General features: G+C 44.4%; 4 protein-coding genes across 4 annotated transcripts; 3 read left to right on the top strand and 1 right to left on the bottom strand.

The window, feature by feature from the left end:
- Nucleotides 1-2,416: 2,416 nt before the first annotated feature.
- On the top strand, nt 2,417-4,538 carry Bfra_000172 (putative mfs transporter protein; the record flags this gene model as incomplete). Its single annotated transcript, XM_037330618.1, has 6 exons — nt 2,417-2,755; nt 2,824-2,908; nt 3,002-3,312; nt 3,367-3,421; nt 3,478-3,928; nt 3,983-4,538. The coding sequence occupies 6 exons, from the start codon at nt 2,417-2,419 to the stop codon at nt 4,536-4,538; spliced, it is 1,797 nt and encodes a 598-aa protein (XP_037196951.1).
- A 542-nt stretch (nt 4,539-5,080) lies between these two features.
- On the bottom strand, nt 5,081-7,925 carry Bfra_000171 (putative fad binding domain-containing protein; the record flags this gene model as incomplete). Its single annotated transcript, XM_037330617.1, has 5 exons — nt 5,081-5,527; nt 5,644-5,815; nt 5,907-6,921; nt 7,277-7,548; nt 7,624-7,925. The coding sequence occupies 5 exons, from the start codon at nt 7,923-7,925 to the stop codon at nt 5,081-5,083; spliced, it is 2,208 nt and encodes a 735-aa protein (XP_037196950.1).
- A 1,817-nt stretch (nt 7,926-9,742) lies between these two features.
- Bfra_000170 (putative cation-transporting atpase 4 protein) lies at nt 9,743-11,059 on the top strand (the record flags this gene model as incomplete). Its single annotated transcript, XM_037330616.1, has 3 exons — nt 9,743-9,889; nt 9,943-10,047; nt 10,106-11,059. The coding sequence occupies 3 exons, from the start codon at nt 9,743-9,745 to the stop codon at nt 11,057-11,059; spliced, it is 1,206 nt and encodes a 401-aa protein (XP_037196949.1).
- A 1,055-nt stretch (nt 11,060-12,114) lies between these two features.
- Bfra_000169 (putative clathrin heavy chain protein) lies at nt 12,115-19,045 on the top strand (the record flags this gene model as incomplete). The annotated part of the gene is made up of 8 exons (XM_037330615.1): nt 12,115-12,153; nt 12,214-12,234; nt 12,423-12,794; nt 12,845-15,066; nt 15,122-15,184; nt 15,228-16,531; nt 17,898-18,637; nt 18,692-19,045. The coding sequence occupies 8 exons, from the start codon at nt 12,115-12,117 to the stop codon at nt 19,043-19,045; spliced, it is 5,115 nt and encodes a 1,704-aa protein (XP_037196948.1).
- Between the last annotated feature and the right edge of the window lie 1,525 nt (nt 19,046-20,570).

Here is a 20,570-nt window from a genome sequence, read left to right as displayed (position 1 = left end):
ATGGATGGGTGATGGGTGATGGGAGCTTATGTTTTACGAATTGAATAGGGGTTGGATGGAGATAGAATTGGGATATGTGTAGAGGGTGGTCAGGATGGTAAGTTTTAAGGAGGGAGCAGTGGTGATGGGTAGTTAGGGAGGGAGGGAGGGAGATGGTGGGGTTTATTTGTTTTGTGGGTATGGTTTATGAGGGAGGGAGGGAAGTCGTTGTGTGTAGTTGGGTAGATAGATATCAGGTGGGTAGTATGGGATGGTTGCGATGGTTGTGATGGTTGTAATGGTTGTGGTGATGGGATGAGAATTATGCTATGGATTTGAATTTAGTTGTGTGATTTATTTTGAGCTGTAGTTTCTGCTTGATTGTATGGGATGGTTAGGGATGGAATGAAGATGGACATAAAGATGAAGATGAGGTAGAATAGGATGTGTATTCTAGATCTCAGGTCGATGGCTCTGTAGTTATCTACCTAGTATCGTATCTAAAAGATATACATAAACTCAAACCCTCGGTTACAAGTGGGCAGTGGATTATTTTATTATTTGCTAGTGAGATTTATACTTTGTAGATTTGGCTCGGGTCAGATGTCGGGTTAGCTAACTATAGGTCGATAGTGTGTAGATGCTTTTAGAGAGTTTTGGGGTTTGTTTGATTGGTTGATTAGTTGGTTTATTGATTGATTGGTTGATTTGTTTATAGGTATGGTTGTAATTCGAAGCTGGGGTTGAAGTTGAGATTCGCGTATAATGTAGGTAGATATGGATGGAGTACGATACTTTCAAAGGAGGATAGGAGAATAGGGGATCTGTTTGGGCTACTGCTACCTACTGGATATACTTTGATGATGTCTTTGAGTGTGGATATGGAAATTGTCCATATTGTCATTTGACTCTTGGATTCTTGTGATGGCGTGGCGTAGAATAATAAATTGTACGTGAAATAAACATGGTGTCCTGTGAGACGACACGACACCGTTGCGATTTGCATGTAACACAGTCGATATGAGTCGATCGTGGTAAATCGTAACCGAGGAGCATTTTATTTACTAAGGCATGTGTCATCAAGATATATTAGGGCCCAGTATTCATTTCAGCTAGCTCACGAAACGGGTTCGCCGTTAGTCATGTATTTCATCGGTCTTCAAAACACATCGTAGGTCAAGATGCGATGCGATGCGATATTCAACACTCGTCACCAGATATGACGCTGACTGACTGCCTTATTCTGATGCAAGACCATCACAATCCCAAGACCAAAATCATGACGCCTGCTTACTCGGGCTTTTCCAACACCCGACATCTTACTTCATTGAATGAACGATGTGGGTGAATATGAGTCAGGCCGCAAGGGATCAAAGCGAGTAATTTTCGCACCAAGAATGAATGAACACCCGGGTGGAGAATACAGGATGAACATCGGACAGCTGAATACATCCGTGTCCATGTTTCGCGGCGATTTTTTGGATCATCGCATCGGATTACGTGGGTTGTGATTGGGTGGGATGGATACGACAATTCCAAAGCGAGCTGGTTCGGTTAGGAGTCGAGAAGAATCTAGATGGAAGGAAAGGTTAGTTAGGATGAAGAGTGGATGAAAATGGGGATTTTGGCGCCTCAATTTGCCCTTTTCCTTCCCTCCCCTTGTGAGTAAGAAATTGAAATATGTGATTTTGGCTCTTTCGAGTTAATCAAAGTGACAGGTAGAAGGGGAACGAGAGGAAAGTTTTCGGAGACTTTTTCTTCTTCTTCGACTATGACTCTGGTTTCGGTATATCCTCGAAATTGAGCTCATCGGTTGATAGAGAGGTGTATGTATGTATATATATATATGTTATATTTATTCTTCATCGTCTTTCTTGCTTTCTTACCTTCTACCTTCTACCTGTATCTTATTTCTTATTAATCCAATCGATTCATAATTCCTCAAGCATCTAGTTACCCAAGACCACCCAAAAAAATAACCTTAATTGAAAAAACCAATTTTACCCCAGGATTCTTTAATTGAATTTTATATAATTGGACCTGGACCCTCTGTATCTGTCAAAGAATTCCAATTTCTTGGGTTGCCCTAGTCTACCGGACATATTTTCTTTTTGGATATTTTTATATCAATCACAAAGGCATTTTTTCAACAAGTCTCTCCAATCGGATTTTAAACATCTTCTATATCCGTTTGTTTTCGATCCTCCGTTCATTTTATTCTTTCCTCCGGTCTAAACACGGACGAGGAATCCCGCCGAATTCGTCCGTTGGCAAGGGTTTAAATACAATATACACCACTTGGAGCAGTCATTTAAAAATTCCTTCAACTACTTGAACTACCTAGGTACCTACCTACTCGAGGTGTCTTTTGCTTGTTTCTCTCGTACTTCGGAAAAGTCTCATTCGGCAAGAGAAAAGTTACACAACGGGATATCAAATGATGACAGACGAAAAGGTACCACCCACTACCAGTGCTTCGATCAGTTCTTCAAGCACCATGCACGAGAAATCCGACGTCGAACAAGCGATTCTAGCACGCGAAGCTATGAAGAAAGATGCTGAGTTGTCAGAGAAACCTTCGGAAACGATACCTTCGGTTCATGAAGGCGACAACGATAATCCTATAGAGTTGAAGAAGACAAAAAGTGCAGCAGAGATACAGCAAGAGGAGTTGAATAGAGTTCACACAAGTGCAGAGGGTGTGGAATATCCAACTGGAGTTAAATTGCAGCTGATCAGTTTGGCATTATGTTTATCCGTTTTCTTGATGGCTTTGGTAAGTTTTGTCGAGTTTCCCTAGGATCATCGTATTGTTTGTGCATGTGTGTTCTAATTGGCGAATAGGATAACTCTATTATTGCAACGGCTATTCCTAAGATTACTGATCAGTTTCACTCGTTGAACGATGTTGGATGGTACGGATCTGCATGTAAGGATCTCTACTATCTGTTTGGTTTTGCACCTCTATGGGGAAGAAACAGTTGGAAATAGAACTTGTCCACTAACATCACACCTTTAACAGACTTACTCACCACTGCTTCTTTTCAATTACTTTTTGGAAAATTCTACTCATACTTCTCGATAAAATGGGTTTACCTTGTTGCGATTGGTATCTTCGAGCTCGGCAGTTTGATCTGTGGTGTTGCACCAAATTCAATTGCGTTGATCATTGGTAGAGCAATCGCTGGCTTGGGTAGTGCTGGAATCTTCTCTGGTGCTTTGATCATTGTCGCATACTCAGTTCCATTGGTTAAGAGACCCATGTACACTGGTTTAATTGGAGCTATGTATGGTATTGCCTCTGTTGCTGGACCTCTTCTTGGAGGTGTATTCGTAAGTCTGACTTAACATTTCACTTGACGAGGACAAAAACACTGACTTGAACAGACTGATAAAGCAACTTGGCGTTGGTGCTTCTTAATCAATCTGCCAATTGGAGCTGGTAAGTCTCTCCCGAATTTTGTGAGAAAAATAATCGCTAATTATTCAATTTCTTAGTTACTGTTCTTGTCATTTTGATCTTCTTCAAAGCTCCCGATAGAGAAGCTGTTGCAGTTCTCCCATGGAGTGAACGCATAAAGGAATTCGATCTTCTCGGTACCGCATTCTTCATTCCAGCTATCATCTGTCTATTGCTCGCACTTCAATGGGGTGGAACCAAATATCCTTGGGGAAATGGGCGTATCATCGCACTTTTCGTACTTTTCGGAGTATTGATCGGAATATTCATCGCCATCCAATTCTGGAAAGGAGATAGCGCCACCGTACCACCTAGCATTATGAAGAAGCGAAGCATGTGGTCTGCCGCATGGTTCTCCTTCTGTCTCGGATCATATTTCCTCCTTTTGATCTACTATCTTCCTATTTGGTTCCAAGCTGTCAAGGGTGATTCGGCTGTCAAATCTGGTATCTCTAACATACCAATGGTGTTGACCTTGGTCATCGTCAGGTCCGTACAATCTTCTTCATTTTCACGGAACTTCATACTAACAAAATCCTCTAGTATCATTTCCGGTGCTCTTGTCACCACACTCGGTTATTACGCACCACTCATGATCGTTTCCTCAGTCATCGCAGCGATCGGAATCGGTCTCTTAACCACCTTCAAGCCGGATACTAATCACGCTGCCTGGATCGGTTACCAATGCCTCGCTGGTATCGGTATTGGTTTCGGTATGCAACAGCCCCTTATAGCCTGCCAAACCGTCCTCGACATTTCTCAAGTGCCAACCGGTACTTCAGTCATCATTTTCGTTCAAACACTCGGAGGAGCTCTATTCGTCTCTATTGGTCAAAATGTTTTCACAAATAAACTTGCCCAGAACTTGGCACATTATGTACCAGACCTCGATCCAGCAGTCGTTTTAAGCACAGGTGCTACTAGTATACAAAAAGATATCGCACCAGAATACTTGGCTGGTGTCACAATTTCTTATAATAATGCGTTGACGCAATCATTCTTGGTGGCTGCAGTTATGGCTGCACTTACCATTATTGGCAGTTTGGCCATTGAATGGAAGAGTGTTAAGGGAAAGAAGATTGAAATGGCTGCTGCTTAATTCCTGATTTGAGCCGGGTTTCAATTTCATCGTTAAAACTTCACGTTTACGGCTTGCATTTTAGATCGTGAGGGATGGGGATGATCTTTTTTTGGATGTGCTGCATTTTTTTGCGTTGTACTATATACCCCTTTGGCGTTTGGGAAGAAAGATTTGGCCACATGGCTATCGCTTACGAGGTGAAATGAGGGTAGCTCACTTGGCTCCTTCTACTCATATGACACATGAGATAGGGGTTAAGTGTCTGAAATGTTGGAAGATTTGATAGATAATGGATGAATGCATAGATGGATGATGGAACATGAAATATGTATAAATGGAGAGATAGATGAAGGGGGCAGCAATTAACTCTACTACTTATATTAATCAATGGAAAGATACATTAATCTTAATCATTTGTTATCTATTTCAAATCTCGTTATCGGAATGTATGTGCTGCGTGTTCTAAGTACACTACTCTGTTCATTTCTCCTGCTTTCTCTAGGTACTTCAAATCGATCGCCTAAGCAGCCGATTTTGTCATACAGTACCAATAAACCAACTTATTTCTTAGCCGAAACGCTAGTACGAGCCATCTGCACTTCTCTCCAATACCAACAACCCACCAATGCTGCTCCGGGCCCAACAACCACATTCGCAAGAAGCAATAGAACAGCTGCTTTGCCGATATCGATGGTGGTTCGTCCTACGCGTTTGATGTCCCATACTGCGTTGCAGCACATGATGTAGGTTGCGAGGTGGAAGGACCAGAAATTGATGAGGTAGTAGGTGTGTAGAGGAGTCGAGGGAGTGGAATTGGAGAGGAAGATGGAGGTGAGAGAGAAGATAGGGTTGGGAGAGAGGAGGATATAGATGAGGGTTGAGATGTGGAGGAGGAGACCGAGGATGAAGGTTGTGAGGTAGAGGGTGCGGAGGGGAGGATGTCGGTGGGGGTGTGGGATGCGGTGGGGGTTGCGGTTGGTGGGGGAGTGAGTTTTTTGAGGATGATGCTGCTGAGGAAGGTGAGGAGGGTGGTGAGGGGGGGGAGGAGGGGGAAGAATTTGTAGAGGGTAAGAGTGAGGGTGGGAGATTGCGAGGGGAGGAAGAGGAGGAGCGTGGGAAGAACGTAGCAGAGGAGGAGGCAGGGGAGAATGGCTTTCATGTAGTGAGCTGGGACGAGACGGGAGAGCGGCCACCAGTAGGGTTCGGCGTTGGAGAAGAGGGTGTAGGCGGTGCAGAAGATGGGGGCGATGATGCCGAAGCCGAGGTATTGGGATAGGGCGAGCCAGATGGTTGGGCTGGGTGATGTTAGTTTTTTTCTTTTTCATCTTTTTTTTTAAAAAAAATGTGGAAAAGGAGAGAGGGAGGGAGGGAAAGAGAATTCCTTACACAGCCACGAGGTTCATGTCATTACGCTTGCGACAACCCTCCACCAACCAAATAGCCAGCGGCTGAACCAACATTCCATAAAAATACGTGCTCAAAACCCCCAATCTCGCATCTTTCTCCGCCGCGCGTCTCGGACTCCTTAGAATCCCGGCAAACTCCTCCGCTAACCCCGCGTTCTTCGAATGCGTCCACATCCCGTAATACGCGCACGCCGCCAGCGCCATATAAACCGCCATTTGCAGCCACCCGGTCACCCCGCGCAATTCCGGGGCTTTTATCAATTCATCTTTGTACGGGATGAGTTTTGGACGGGGCGGAAGCTCAACCATATCTAATTTCTCCGCGTACGGCTGGTTTCCCGAGAAATTAAACATCACGTCTTCGGTATCCGTGATGGGCAAGAGAGTCAGGGCGATGAATTTGTGGAGACGATCTTCCATAGCCTCGGTGGACTGTTGCTCATGCGATGCATCTTTCAGAATCGTCGCGCGCGTTTCACGCAGCGCTTGGAGATCCGCGAACATTTTTGTGAATTGGGAAGTTGTGGGTTTCGGGGAGATTTTCAGTAATTTCACGAGCGAATTGACAAACGCGGCGGAAGATTCGAAGGCAGAGTTCCCGCCGTGGCCACCGATGGGATTAAATTTATGCGCGGAATCACCAATCGTGATGATGCGCTCGAAATGCCACTTTTTGTAGACGTATTCGGGGAGCGCGGTGAGGGCGGAGGAGATTTTGCGGTCTTGCAGGACTTTGAAGGTGATTTCGGGGGTGATGGGGTCGTTTTCGTGGGCTTTGAGGACGGCGGCTTCGTCGGCTTTGGTATAGCGGGGGATATCGCGGCCGTAGAGGGTGGTGGGGTGTTTGAAGAAGTAGAACCAGTAGACGCGGCCTTCGGGGCCGCCGTTGATGAGGTAGGAGCTTTTCTCGCGAAATACGGAGTGTAGGTTTCCAGGCTCGAGGCCGGGGATCGGGTTGGAGATGCCGAAGATGCAGCTGTAGTCGCAAGGGAGAGCTGGGGTGGAGTTAGTTGAGGGGTTTTAAAGTATTTGGAGAGAAGAAAGTGTTGTGTGTTTAGTGTGAGAGCTGGGTATGATTAATGTTTGAAACTTGACTTTCTGATAGGGTGCGAAATAGTCTGGACTAGCAAACTAGATCTGAGCTTCCATCATACGAAAGCAACTCCACAAATGAAGTGCATTCAACATTGCAAATCATCTAAATATTCTGGTAGGACTCAGGACACAAAGAAGCTTTCATTGCCTGACCGCAGTCTAGACCATTGGAAACCCCGCTTCCAGATATGTTTCGAACCCAGGGCAATGAAAAACCACCGTATTGCAAAAACCAATGAAGAAATAAAGACCTACCACTGTCTTCCTCAGCAGGGATGTAGCCCGGAATTTTCTCTTCAGCCAGCCTCCACATTTCCAATCTAGTTTTGCTATGAATCCCATCACCACCAACTAGTATATCACCTGTGAATTTCGATCCGTCCGCCATGATTGCTTTGACGCCCTTCTCATTCATTTCGATCTTCGTCAGACGCTTCTCGGTTAGAACCTTGGACTTATCCCTAATATTATCATACAGCACCTTTAGCACCGCCTGTCGATCGAGAAATAAAATAGGATATCCATGTCTATACTATGTCAGAACATACTCTAGTTTTCCAAACAGCACCCGTATGCATCTAGATATGTATGCAGGTATTTACCTCTGTTCGAAAGAATGTCTCATTCCCGAATGACCCGCGATTCTCTCGCCCTTGCTATTGCGAAAATTGAACCGCTCAACCGGAGGCGCTAGTCCCAGAATCTTGTCAAATAATCCCAATTGGTCGAGGATTCGGTTGCCATTAGGAAGCAATCCTATGCTAGCCCCAACTTGGGGCGCTATGGCCGGGTAGGCCTCCAGAATGACAAAATCGATTCCGTTCAGCTGAAGCATGTTGCCCAACACGAGACCAGCCACACTGCCTCCAATAATAACCACTCTGAATGGGGTTTTGTCGGCCATCTTCACAGCTGTCTGTTAAGGTAATCTGTATCGTCGTATATAGTGATCGTCAATGAAAAAGGAAGTTGGTGGAACTTTCTTTTTCTGCAAATGCAAAGAAAGATCAAAGCACTTCTATATACTTGTCCCGTCAGGAAGTACACGGCTCCGGAGTTGAAAAAGGAAGATATATCCTAGTGTAGTTTACTATCGCGTAGCGAGTGCAGAATAATAATAATAAAGTACTTCTATATACTTGTCCTGCCGGAAAGTATACAGCTCGGGATTTAGGAAAGCAAGATAGTTCCTGGTGTGATTTACTGTTGCATAGCGAATGCAAAGAAAGATTGAAGTACTTCTATATACTTGCCCCGTCAAAAAGATTACACAGCTCCGGAGCTAGGAAATAAAACCATTCCTAGTGTGGTTTACTATCGCGTGGCATGTGCATTAGATAGCTTCGAAGCTGCATGCGTTCTGGCTGTGAGTACTTGGGAACATTGTAACTCTCAGATTATTTGTTGGACCAGGTCACCACGTGGAGACAAATTCATGTTGTTCATATAGACAAGAGCCCTGATGCTTGGACAATAATGGGCCGCTCTGCATACTCACCATTTAGACAGATAAGAAAGTAAATTGTGGCATCCTACAGACGTCTTGGCTCCTTGCATAATTCAAGAATAAGACTTTGCTCTTACTTAGGCATCCCAGAGCCCGACAGTATGGTCCATACGGTAGATAACCGGCAAAATATCACCCAAGATGATATGATATATCAAATATGCAACCCACCTATGTTCTGCTACCGCCATAAATCAAAAGTATGCTTCGCTTCCACCTACCCTGTCAATATTCTTTAGCTGTCCAATCACATTATCGACTAGACATTCATTTGGAGAACAAGCTTCCGGGAATTCAACGGAGATCATCTCAAAAGTGGATAGTGGATAAATAAGTGGAGTGGTACAACGAAACGTAGTACAATTCTCTCCCTGTCGACCGAACCACATTCATTAGAAAAGAATATGAAGATGTATTCTCAAGGAACAATACTCCACACTCTCCACTCCCGAATCCTTTGAAACGGTTTCTGACTGCATGAGGAAAGGGATAGACGTTGATAAAAGTGAACGAGTTCTGAATTGAACGAAAGCAAGGTGACAATGGAACAACTTGTAACATCCATGGGTATTACTACACGAAACGTTTGTGTTGCCCCGTACCCTATATACCTTACTCGGGGCAGGTGTTCCGAATATGAAGCATTCCTAAATAGGGCTTGCTCGGCTCATCGACCCCATGGTGTGTGGTCTGACGAGGACGAAAGAGGACATCAATATTTGACCCCTGGCAAACCGACATCAAGGTTTCTTACCCTGCATGAAAAATTGTTGGTAGTTATATGACCCCCACATGAAAATAAGATTTTCGCCGTTTGATGATCTCTTCCTCTTAGACATGGTGGTCGTCTATAGCTCTCGACAATACTTGAGCAGTTCGTTGTGTTAGGTGGTAAGGCGTGCACAGATGAATGCTGTGTATCCGTTCGCGGTATAATTTTGCTTTTTAAACTTTTGAGGTTTACAACAAGAACCGCAAATATGGAACCTCAGCCTGACCCTCAGGGTTTTGCTCTGGAAGGCTCGACTTTAAAGAACGTCCTCACTCCTAAGACCTACAACCTCTCTGGTGCAGCTTATTACATTTCACTCGGAATTCAGTATCTTCATGACTCCGGCAGTTGTGCTATTCAATTGTTCTTTTCGTAGCGTCGTTTCTGAGATCAACGTCATCAAAAGAGTGCCGGTGGTGTGCTGAGCACATATTAGGCCATCATGGTTCTGGAACAGAGGGCTCTTACAATTGCCATTGTCAATTTTGTGTTTCTTGGACTATCGACGATAACATTAGCATTGCGATGCTTTGTTCGGGTAACGCGTGAAGCGTTCGGCTTGGACGATTGGATGATAGTGCTGGGATGGGTATATAGAGTACCACTTTCTCATAGTTTGGCGAGTTTGCTAATTTGATATAGATCATGTTCGTGGTGAATGTCACCATGTCGACGATGTCCGCAATCCACGGCCTGGGTGTTCATAATCTTACTATTACTGCCGCAGAAATGGAGCCTGCAGTCAAGGTTAGTAATACATGCGGATAGTGGTATTGAAATTAAGGTTACTAATTAAAGAGAACAGTACTTTACTATCTTCCAAATTTTCACCTTGACAGGTACATTGCCAGTCAAAGCTAGCATCTGCATCTCCCTAATGCGCATAACACCCAGCCTGACCTACAGAAAAATCCTCTACGCAATCATGGCAGGGTCCGTAGCGACAGTCATCATTTCCGACATCGTTGTTATTGTAACATGTCGACCCATGGCATTTACCTGGGACAAAACCATTCCCGATGGGAAATGCAGCAGTATCAATGCTATCCTCATCCTAAGCTATTGTTTCTCGGCCATGAACATCATCACCGACTGGTCTACTGCCCTTATCCCCGCATTCATAGTATGGAACTTGAAACTCTCTCCCAGAATCAAAGTCGCCATCAGTGTTCTCTTAGGAATGGGTATGTTCGCTAGCATAGCCACGATAATTCGTGTCAAATACTTTCCCAACTATGCAAAAGCAGTTGACTATCTCTATGGCGTGGCTCCCATCGTCTGGTGGTCTACCATTGAAATCGGTTTAGGAATAATAGCAGCATGTCTCAGTGCTCTCAGACCATTACTCCGTTTTGCTTTAGGAAACGGTTCTTATGGCCCCTCAGACAATAGACCCAGTCCTCCAACCATTGCAACATCTCATAAAAAAGGCTACATGAAAGCTCGCGCCATCAGGTTACGGAATATTGAAGACGGTCTTGCAACGACAATCGTTACGGGAGCTGGGAACGACACTGCAGATAATTATAACGAAAGCATAAATGCTAGCGATGGGGATAAGAGTAGTCAAAGAGGGATATTACAGCATATTCCAGAGCACCCCGAACCAAAATGTACCGGGAAGGAAGTAGGTATTTTGGTTACGCAAAGTTATAAGATTGAGGGTGAGGACACTGAAGACAATGTCTCTAAAAATAGAGGTTGTAAATACAATGGTAGCAATGAGTCAAGGGAACGAACAATACAGAATATAGTATAAGTATAGCTTATGACGGCAGGCTACGTGCCATACTTGCAATGACATTGGCGGAATGGAATATTTTGTGAGTATAGGGATCTGTAAGAATTTGACTTGTAACAGGGACGATGATTTGAGTTTTGATTGTGTATCAGAGGTTGTTGCTGAGTATCTTGAAGCTAGAGAAACCCCCAGAACTATCCGAAAACCTAAAATTATCTCAACAATTCATCCAACTCGGATGCTGCATAAATCGAATACACTTGACTGGTGGTTGACAAACTTGTCTGCGTGGTCTGCTTGATAGTGGAACAGAGCAAACGCGAAAAGAAAACAATGATGAGGTAAAGTTGTGTACATATGCCGTTTTTGAAGCCGATAACATAGCGAAAATGAACAATCTGCTGAGAATCGTGTCATGCCAAATAAACTTATCGCATAAAGTGATTGCTTATTTATCAAGCAAGCAGCTTTATCAATCTGTAAACATACAAGAATGCTGCTCCGGGTGGCCCGGGGATTGCCACTGGTATATCCATAGCTTCATTACTAGAAGCCGAACCTTGTGGAACACAGTCGGGAGCCGCCTTAGGTGTGAAAGCGAATCATTGTATTTTGAAAACTTTCAGAAAGATTGACAGCTTCATCGTTGCTAAAATGAGTGTTGACGTAAAATTGAACGCGGGTAAAAAAAGGTCGTGCCCCTTGGATACTATATCATGTGACGCGGCTGGCATGAACGACTAAAACGGATTAGCGCGTTCCTTGCTCACTGATCCAGCCGTTTACAATTGTCGTCGTCGCAAGTGACAAGGCCAGTTTTAGAAGCAATACAACCACATATCCTCTCCACATTTCAAATCTCATATTCCGCAACATCCCCTGAGTCTGGGTATTTCTCAAATTCTCTTAATTAATTTCCACAACATTTGTACTTTCAAGCTTCCGTTTGTATTTAATTGAGCACGTTTCTGGGTAAACAGCGCCTCTCTGCGCAGATAGCTTGCCCACTACATTGGGTCAACAATTAAATAAGGCCATTCCTTTGATCGCATAGAGTCAGAGAATCAGTAAATATGGCTCCATTACCAATCAAGTTTACGGAGCTTCTCCAGGTATGATATGAGTTGTGCGATGATGGGATTGTTGACTTGTGTTTACTGACTTTAATTTAGTTAACAAGTGTCGGGGTTGAGGTATGTACCAGCCACAACACAGCTATTCTCACCAGCTTCTGCCATAACAACTTCAGCTTCAAACATCCAATCCCGATCTCGCTTGCTAACAATTAATCCTGTAGGCACAATCGATAGGTTTTAATTCATGTGTAAGTAATTCCGTAATTTTGAATTGAGCTTTGGGCATGTGTTGACTACTCGAATAGACACTGGAGTCAGATTCCTACATCTGCGTACGAGAAAAGAAGAATGAAGCTGCACAACCAGAAGTCGTCATCGTTGATCTAAAGCAGAACAATGCTGTCACTCGAAGACCTATTAAGGCGGATAGTGCCATTATGCACTGGTCGAAACAAGTCATCGCATTAAAGGCACAATCAAGGACCTTACAGATATTCGACCTGGGCGCCAAGGCAAAGCTGAAGTCTGCTACCATGAATGAAGATGTTGTCTTCTGGAAATGGTTCAGTGAGACAAGCTTGGGATTGGTTACTGATACAACAGTTTACCACTGGGATGTATTTGACCCAAATCAGGCATCCCCGGTAGAGGTCTTCAAGAGAAATCCAAACCTTGCTGTGAGTCCTATTTATTTCTGAGAGAAGGAATGGTATTAATGTTATGCTAGGGATGCCAAATTATCAACTATCGTGTTAGCGGCGATGGAAAGTGGATGGTAGTCGTAGGCATTACACAACAACAAGGACGAGTGGTAGGAGCGATGCAACTTTATTCAAAAGACAGAGGTATCAGTCAGGCTATCGAAGGTCACGCGGCAGCATTTGGTACATTACGATTGGAATCGGCCCCAGCAGATACAAAGGTATTCACATTTTCGGTTCGGACTGCTACTGGCGCAAAGCTACACATAGTTGAGGTCGACCACCAAGCTTCAAACCCAACATTCTCGAAGAAGGCAGTCGATGTATACTTCCCTGCTGAAGCCGTGAACGATTTCCCAGTTGCAATGCAAGTTTCACAAAAATACAGCATTATTTACTTGGTTACCAAATACGGCTTTATTCACCTTTACGATCTTGAGACTGGTACATGCATTTTCATGAACCGTATCTCGAGCGAGACGATTTTCATCACAGCTGGCGATTCGGAGTCTGCGGGACTTGTTGGTGTTAACCGAAGAGGACAAGTATTGTCGGTATCTGTTGATGAAACGACAATTATTCCATACCTCCTCCAAAATCCTGCAAACTCTGGTTTAGCCGTTAAGCTTGCTTCAAGAGCTGGTCTACCTGGTGCGGACAACCTCTATGCCAACCAATTCGAGCAACTTTTGGCTGCAGGAAACTACTCTGAGGCATCAAAGATCGCTGCAAACTCTCCTCGCGGCTTCTTGCGAACCCCACAAACTATCGAACGTCTTAAGAATGTACCGGCTGTACCAGGCCAGCTATCTGTCATCTTGCAATACTTTGGTGTATTGCTTGACAAGGGATCGCTGAATAAACACGAGACTTTGGAGCTTGTACGACCTGTCTTGGCCCAGAACCGAAAGCATCTCCTTGAAAAGTGGATGAAGGAGAACAAGCTTGACTGTTCCGAAGAATTAGGTGACATTGTCCGTCAACAAGATACACAGCTTGCACTTGCTATCTATCTCAAGGCAAACGTTCCTCACAAAGTTGTTGCTGCTTTCGCAGAGAGTGGCCAATTCGAGAAGATCTTACCCTACGCCCAACAAGCAGGTTATCAGCCAGACTATGTCCAACTACTTCGCAACATCATCTCCATCAACCCCGAAAAGGGAGCCGAGTTCGCTACACAGTTGGCAAACACCGAGGGTGGTTCACTTGTCGATATTGAGCGTGTTGTAGACGTATTCCAGTCTCAAGGAATGGTTCAGCCTGCTACGGGATTCTTGCTTGATGCATTAAAGGAAAATAATCCAGAGCAAGGACACTTGCAAACTCGTCTTCTTGAAATGAATCTCATGAACGCCCCTCAAGTTGCCGACGCCATTCTTGGTAATGAGATGTTCTCACACTATGATAAGCCTAGAATCGCACAGTTGTGTGAACAAGCTGGCCTTTCTCAAAGAGCTTTGGAGCATTATGAAGACCCTGAAGCCATCAAACGCGTAATTGTCAATATTGTTGCTTCACCAACTTTCAGTCAAGAATGGCTCACTGGTTACTTTGGTCGCTTGTCCCTTGAGCAGTCATTAGACTGTCTAGATGCTATGCTCAAGGTAAACATTCGTCAAAACCTTGCGGCTGTTGTTCAAATCGCCGTCAAATACTCCGATTTACTCGGTGCTGTCAGATTGATTGATCTTTTCGAGAAGTACAAGACTGCCGAGGGTCTCTACCACTATCTTGGTAGCATTGTCAACTTGAGTGAAGATCAAAACGTCGTGTTCAAATATATTGAGAGCGCCGCCAAGATGCAGCAATTCAACGAGGTGGAACGTATTTGCAGAGATTCCAATTTCTACAATCCTGAACGCGTGAAGAACTTCTTAAAGGAAGCCAAATTGACCGAGCAATTGCCACTCATCATCGTCTGTGATCGATTCAACTTCACTCACGAGTTGGTACTCTACCTCTATCAAAATCAACAATTTCAATCTATCGAGGTCTATGTTCAGCGTGTGAACCCAGCCCGAACACCTGCTGTTGTTGGTGGTTTACTTGATGTTGACTGTGATGAGCAAATTATCAAGAACCTTTTGAACTCAGTCAATCATGCTTCCATCCCTATCGATGAACTTGTTCATGAGGTTGAAACACGAAACCGTCTTAAGCTTCTGTTGCCATTCCTTGAGGCAACCTTGGCTGCAGGCAACCAGCAACAAGCAGTCGTAAACGCGATGGCCAAGATCTATATTGACAGGTGTGTTCACTGCCCCATCATGCATGGACATTGTAGCTAACACCAATTCTTTTAGTAACAACAACCCCGAAGCGTTCCTGAAAAATCCTGCAAACAACTACGACACATTGGTGGTTGGGTAAGTCTCCGACACTGATTTACATTCTTTATATGCTAACCAGTTCAAGTTCGTATTGTGCTTCGAGAGATCCTGGACTCGCTATTATTTGTTTCATGAAGGGACAGAACGATCTCGAGCTTGTTAATATCACCAATGAAAATTCCATGTACAAGGCTCAAGCTCGCTATCTCTTGGAGAGAGCTGATCGAGAGCTTTGGGAGTTTGTTCTCTCGGAAAATAATATACACCGCCGATCAGTCATTGATCAAATTATCTCTACAGCTGTTCCCGAATCAACTGAACCCGAAAAGGTCTCTGTAGCAGTTGCGGCTTTCCTCAGTGCTGATCTTCCGGGTGAACTAATTGAGTTGCTCGAAAAGATTGTCCTCGAGCCTTCGCCCTTCAGTGACAATGAGAGCTTGCAAAATCTTCTCATTCTCACCGCTACTAAAGCTGATAAGGGTCGAGTCATGGATTACATCCACAAATTAGACGCATTCAACCCAGCGGATGTAGCTTCTATCTGTATTGAAGTTGGCTTGTATGAAGAAGCATTCGAGGTTTACAAGAAGATCAACGACCACACTAACGCTGCAAATGTACTCGTTGAGCACATTGTCAGTATCGATCGTGCGAACGATTATGCTGAGAAAGTGGAGCTTCCCGAAGTATGGAGTAGGGTCGCCAAGGCTCAACTGGATGGTCTACGTGTAAGCGATGGTATTGCCTCATATATTCGCGCCGATGATCCAAGCAATTACCTCGAAGTCATTGAAATTGCAACTCATGCTGGAAAGGACGAGGACCTTATCAAATATCTTCGTATGGCCCGCAAGACTCTTCGTGAGCCTGCCATTGACACTGCACTTGCTTTTGCATATGCTCGTACCGATCAACTCAGCGAACTCGAGGACTTCCTCAGAGGAACCAATGTCGCTGATATCGAAGAGTCAGGTGACAAGGCATATGCTGAAGGCTTCCACCAAGCCGCGAAGATTTTCTTCACTAGTATTTCAAACTGGGCCAAACTTGCCACCACCCTCGTTCATCTAGAGGAATACCAATCTGCTGTGGAATGTGCCCGAAAGGCCAACAATATCAAGGTCTGGAAGCAAGTTAACGCTGCTTGTGTTGAAAAGAAGGAATTCCGCCTTGCCCAGATTTGTGGTCTCAATTTGATTGTTGATGCTGAGGAGTTACAAAACTTGGTCAAGCAATACGAAGATAATGGTTACTTTGATGAACTCATTGCTCTGCTTGAGCAAGGTCTAGGTCTTGGTACGTTCTTTCCTCAATTTCTAATTACTCTTTCCTCCATTGCCAGTTCTTTCCTTCTTACCCTCCGTCCTTTCCTTCCCCGACTCAGTGAGTCAAAATAATGAAGAATGAGAAGTTCTTCGCTCATCTTTTCTTCATCCTCAACCCTTTTTCAGTGAACGGATCAGGACCGTTGAAGTCTTCATTTTATTCAATCCATCGACGCCGGTAAAACCCTTAACCTACTCCAACCTTCATCATTGCGACGTAATCGACCGTGTCGTTTGTTACCATGGCCTCAATCCACGAGTACATCTTGTGGGTAAGTTGGGGTTTTCTGTCTTTGGTCCTCCCCTCAATCAAGAACCCGACACACGACATATTCTTTCCCGGCGAAAATGTCATGGAGAATCTGCTAGCAGGATTCACCTTCGCTAGTGGCCTTCTAGATGTTCTTCGGTCTAATGAGGCACCTAAAATCGAATTCTTCAACGCCTCCCTGTGGAAATTGATGGGCTATGGGGCATATACCTCATTCTGCTTGAGAAAGCTGGCTCAACGCCGAAGATTTATATTGGTTCTGCAACAGATATCAGGCGAGGCTTGAACATTAGATTCAGGCATTACAAATACATCGATCGGCTTCCTCAACTTGTCAATGAATCATTCTACGACGGCTATACCATTACACATAAAGGTGTGCTGTGTTGGACTGCTCTTCCAGATGCCTCAAATCGAATCCAACTCCGCTCACTCTGCTTAATTTTGGAGTCTGTGTTCTCTCTTGTTCTATGGGCCATGTCATCTCGAGATAAAACTTATGGTGTACCTTCTCTGCGTTCCTGGCCCGTTGAAACTTTCTCATATGAAGGCTGTTGTACCCATTGTTCCATCGGTGAAGGCATTAGGGGCGAGTATGATGGTCTTACTGCGGAACAGATTGTTGTCAAGGAAGCTCAAAGAGAGGCTAGAGCTAAGGAACAAGAAAAGCGTTTGCGTCTAGCATACTATGCGAGACGTGATGCAAAAGACTTTGAAGGCTGGCGACAACGAAAGAGAGCACAACTTAGAAAAAGCAATAAGAAAACCAAAGCCGAGAAAAAGTACCTTTGCGAACCCTGCAACTTCGCCTTTCAGAGTCAAACTGCTCTGGACATTCACAAAACTAGAGCCATTCATCTAGACAAAGTCAACGGTGGCAGAGTGTACAAGTATCCTGATCAAAAACGCAGACTTGACGCTATCAAAGCTGCCAAAACACACTATTGCACCATCTGCGAGATAGCTTTCGGATCAAAGTCCCAGCTAGACACCCACCTTACGGCATCTAGACATAAGAGTAGAGCTGCTGAAGCTTCCTCTTAATCCCTATCTTACCGGCGATTCGAATTTTGGTCCATTTTCCTTATGTTTCAACATCTACAACTAATCACTAACACTTCGATTCAATGTACTAATACATTTATATTTATAGAGAGAAGTCACATGGCGATGTTTACTTCATTGGGCGTTGCCCTTTCCAAATATCACCCAGACCGCACAATGGAGCACTTAAAGCTCTTCTGGAGCAGAATCAATATTCCCAAGGTAATTCGTGCTTGCGAGGAAGCTCACCTTTGGCCCGAGTTAATTTTCTTGTACTGCCATTATGATGAGTGGGACAATGCCGCTCTTGCAATGATGGAGAGAGCTGCCGACGCATGGGAGCATCACTCATTCAAGGATATCGTTGTCAAGGTAGCAAATTTGGAGATCTACTACCGCGCTCTAAACTTCTATCTTCAAGAGCAACCATCCCTCATTACCGATCTTCTTCAAGCACTCTCGCCAAGAATCGACGTCAACCGTGTTGTCAAGATGTTCGAAAAATCTGACAACATTCCTCTCATCAAACCCTTCCTTCTTAACGTTCAGACTCAGAACAAGAAGATTGTCAACAGTGCCATCCATGACTTGTTGATTGAAGAGGAAGATTACAAGACCCTTCGTGATTCAGTCGAGAATTACGATAACTATGATGCCGTCGAGCTTGCTCAACGATTAGAGCGTCACGATTTAGTCTTCTTCCGTCAAATTGCTTCCAACATTTACCGCAAGAACAAGCGCTGGGAGAAATCCATTGCTCTTTCAAAACAAGATAAGCTTTTCAAAGATGCAATTGAGACTGCTGCTATTTCTGGCAAGGGAGACGTTGTTGAGGAGTTGCTTAGATATGTAAGTTCAATGTGTTATCCAATTCTTTCATTCCTTTGCTAATTATTTTACTAGTTCGTTGATATCGGTAGCCGTGAATGTTATGTTGGTATGCTCTATGCTTGCTACGACCTCATTCCTGTCCATGTTGTCATGGAAATTTCATGGCGTCATGGTCTTACCGACTTTACTATGCCATTCATGATCAACTACTTGGCCCAACAAAGTTCTACAATCGCTGAGCTGAAGAAGGATAATGAGGAAAGAAAGTTGAAAGAGAAGTCACAAGTTCAGGAAGAGGACAACACTCCAATTCTTGGAGGTAATCGTCTAATGATCACCGCTGGACCTACCGGACGTGCATCCCCAGCCCAGTTCGGTCACACTAATGGATTCGCACCACAACCAACAGGTTTTGGAGGATTTTAGATGATGGTGGGGGATGAAAAACGCGTTTATACATAATGATATTGCATCTGGGTTGTAACTTTTTCTTCATTTTTTCATCAGGTCTGGAATTTCATGAAGATTTGCATCTTGGTACATTCCCATGATGATGTAATTGTATGCTTGGTGCAGCATTTACTGGGTGGAAATTTTTTCCTTGTTCAATGGAGGACTCACCATGTTTGTAACTGATAGTTTGAGGAGCGTTGATGGATTGGTCTGCTTTTATTAGATTCTCTGATGTATCTCTGAACAGTATGAGAAAATTAAAAGCTTGTTTTATAAAGTCTTGATATTGAATGGAGTGAAACCAAAAGTGCCGTCCCGTTGATCCCGCCTTGGTATTATGTAGAGGTCCTATTTGTAGATTAAAGTGAGACTGCAGCCTGGATTATGGGAAACCCTGTCGCCACCACATTCCCTACCCCCTCATTGGATGTTCAACAGCAAATTCAATATTCGAAATAAATTTATTGATGCAAACTCTTTGAATGTGCTAATTGGAGTCATAGATTCAAAGTCCTTGAATGTCCTAATTGAATTCATAGATTCAAACTCTTTGGATGTTCTAAGTGTATTCCAGCGTACAAACGTCTTGGACGGCCCGACTAGAATCAGATCTCCACACGGTTTGGATCGACGAAATGGATTCACGCATTCCAAACCTTATAACGATGCCAAGTCTTGCGCATGTCCTCATTAGGTTCGAAGATCCAAAGTGTGGTTTTTCCGAAGACTTGGATTGTTTTTTTGTGATTTGCAGATTGGAGATTGGAGATTGAAGAAATCTAGAGCGGATACGATGTGATGTGGTGTGATGTGATGTTCTGCATTGGGATTTGGGTGTGATGAGGTGGGTGGGCCAAGCATGCCAATTCTGCAAGAGGGTTTCACGATGTTACTGAGGCATTTTGATGGGTGTTTTTAGTTTTTCTGGATGGATCTTGGGAGGGATCTTGGAGATTTGGAGATTTGGAAGATGGAGGGAGGGAGGGGAGGGGGGTTTGGAGGGTTGGGGCGGGTGTTTTGATGGGGTGGGTTGGTGTTTTGATGTGCCAAGTTGCTTGGGGAGGGCTATGACACCGGGTATGCACCGAGAGTTTAGGGGTCTGGATGGGTTGTTTTTGGTAGGTTTGGTTTGGTTTAATAGGTTTGATAGGGTGTTTGGTGTGGAAATCAAATATTTACAAAGTAGGCTCGAGGTAGGTACGCGCATCTAGAGAATCTGGAATCAAGGCTTGGCGGCTTCGAGACAGATTGGCGTGCCGGCTTGGCGGGGTTGGGAGGTTCGTGAGATGGCGAGGATGGGAAGGGATGCGACGCTGAGAGGCTTGGGTGCTGGGGGGCTTGGGAGTAAAGGTAAGGTAGGGTAAGCGTAGAGTGGTATTTTGGGTGGGAATTTTGAGGGAGAGAGGGGAGGGGGGAGGGGAAAAGGGTTTGAAGGAGGAATGGATGTTGGAGTTGGATGTTGCGGCTGCAGTTGTGGTTGTGGTTGATCGTTTGGAAA

This window comes from Botrytis fragariae (assembly GCF_013461495.1).
Source record: "Botrytis fragariae strain BVB16 chromosome Unknown tig00000001, whole genome shotgun sequence".
In the NCBI taxonomy this organism is placed as follows: domain Eukaryota; kingdom Fungi; phylum Ascomycota; class Leotiomycetes; order Helotiales; family Sclerotiniaceae; genus Botrytis; species Botrytis fragariae.
Note: the sequence above shows the minus strand (reverse complement) of the source record. Positions and strands in the feature narration are given on the sequence as shown.